Source organism: Myotis lucifugus, unplaced genomic scaffold (genome assembly GCF_000147115.1).
Source record: "Myotis lucifugus unplaced genomic scaffold, Myoluc2.0 scaffold_833, whole genome shotgun sequence".
Classification (NCBI taxonomy): domain Eukaryota; kingdom Metazoa; phylum Chordata; class Mammalia; order Chiroptera; family Vespertilionidae; genus Myotis; species Myotis lucifugus.
The window spans coordinates 99,694-101,691 of NW_005871881.1; the positions used below are offsets into that span (position 1 = coordinate 99,694).

Consider the following 1,998-nt stretch of genomic DNA (forward strand, 5'->3'; position numbering starts at 1 on the left):
CCCTGGGGAAAGAGCCGCTCCTCTTTTTAAGAATCTGACCCCCCCATCTTCCTTTCTGGGTGACAATTCCGGGGGTGGGTCCTTTCCTTCTGGCCCCCAGCATAGGGGGCCCAACCCCCCAACAGCCCAATGGGCCCGCTCGCATGAGGGGGTAAAAGAAAGCGCCCCCTCCAGGTCTGGGTGCCTGCCTCCACCTGCCCAGCCCCCAGCCCAGCCCCCAGCAGGGCACAGGGCCGACCTGTGCTGGAGGGCCACGCCCTTGAGCTGCTGCACCAGTGGAGTCAGCAGCCTCCCAGCCTTCAGCTTGCTCCTGCTGGCCTTCCTCCGGCGGCCGGCAGGGGGGGCCGTGTGCAAGAGCCCCAGGTTGGGGGGCAGCGTCCTGCCCAGGCGGCGGTACAGGGCTTCGATCTCTCGCTTCTGCTGGCTCTGCAGCTCTGAGATCTCCCGCAGGTGCCTGCAGTGGGGAGCAGAGGAGGGCTGGGTGGGCCTCCCGGGCCCCGGGCGGAGAGGAGCGTGGGGCAGGCCTCTGCAGGACACCTGGGAAGTGCGGCTGCTCAAAGGAGCCGGCATTTATTCCAACGTCTTCTCAACCACATGGGACTCAAGGGGCCCTGACCAGCCTGCAGAGACGCGGTTCCCTCCAGGCTTGGAACACGGCTGGGTTGTTTGTTTTGGTTTTTCTGGTGTGGGGGGAGGCTGGGGTATGGACACCTTCACACATTTATGCTCACAATATAAACCCTGTACATAATCACAGTGATTAACCAGCACTCAGAACTGGGAGGTGCCTCGTTTACAAGCTGTTTTCTCCTCCCCGCAGGGAGCTAGCACCAGGGTATCTCAGAGGGCCCGGCAGGGGCGAGTGGAGACATGTGGTCAGCCAGGGATCTGAGGCCCTGGCTGCAGCCCCTCCCTGCCAGGGGCTCCCAGCTCGGGCACCACCCCCACGGGGCAGAGCGGACCTGGCAGGCCGCACAGGTGGGAAGCCTCTGCTAAGACGGTGGCAGCACTGGCTGTGGGCAGCCTCGCCCACCTCCTTGGTGTGCGGCGGGGAAACAGGTGTTCTCACGGTTAGGCAGAAGGAAAAAAGTTCTAATTTCTCCTATTACGTCTTCAGCGCCTGCCAGATTGTTTTAGAAAAATGATTCTCTAAACAGAAAAAGTGCTATTGCATCAGATTAGATTCACAGAGTGTGAAGTTTCCAGGGGGAAGCTGGCTGGAGTGGGGGAGAGATGCCTGGTCAGCTGGGAGCGCCTGATTCAGGACTTGGGGGAGACCCCGCACGCTCCCCAAGTCCTGCCCAAAGTGGGCCTCTCAGATTATGGGGCTCTGGGGCCCTAAGAACTGCCAGTGCAGGTGGGGAGGCAGGCACTGTATCTCTCACAGGGTGCCCAGGGGGCTGACACAAGGCACCAGGGGAGGGAGCTCAAGTATGGGGTGCCCAGGGCTGGGATGAGGGGGTGGGTAAGGGAGGGGCTGGCCCCTCAAGGGGTGGGGGGAGGGGGCCAGGGGCCAGGGCAGGGCAGGACAGGCAAGCTCTCCTGCCCCCTCCCTGCAGGCACAGCCCTGCCTGCCCACCCAGAGGGAGGAGCAGGAGAGGCTGGCTAGGCTCCTGGGCCTGTGGGCAGCTCCTGGGTCCGCCCCAGAGCTCTCCGCCCTCAGCTTTCTGTCCAGGACACCAGCCTCTCCCACGGTAGCAACCACATGGGGTCCTCCTGCCCAGGAGGCCAGGGTGCAGCTTGCTGGGGCCCTGACCAGGTGGTGGCCGCACTTCAGACCCAGCGTGAGGGGCCTGGTCTGAGCAACACCTCGCTGTCCTGCTGAGGCCACAGGAGGGGGCGGCCGTGGGTGAAGAGGCACCGCCCCAAGACCAGGGACCAAGCCACAGCACAGCAGCGTCGCTCTGCCCGGCACCGGGCCCACGCCCTGGGGTGCATGGCAGAGCCCGGGCCTCAGCGGCGCACCGCCCACGGGACCTACTTCTCTCGCAGACTCTG

At 64.4% G+C, this 1,998-nt stretch overlaps 1 protein-coding gene across 1 annotated transcript in view; it reads right to left on the minus strand.

Annotated features, from left to right (window-relative positions):
* The window catches only part of LOC102439945 (serine/threonine-protein kinase WNK2-like), a 118,748-nt gene that overhangs the window by 24,578 nt on the left and 92,172 nt on the right, over positions 1–1,998 (minus strand). Inside the window, 2 exon segments of the mRNA XM_023747294.1 lie at positions 239–248; positions 250–553. Coding sequence (XP_023603062.1) covers positions 239–248; positions 250–553 — 314 coding nt within the window.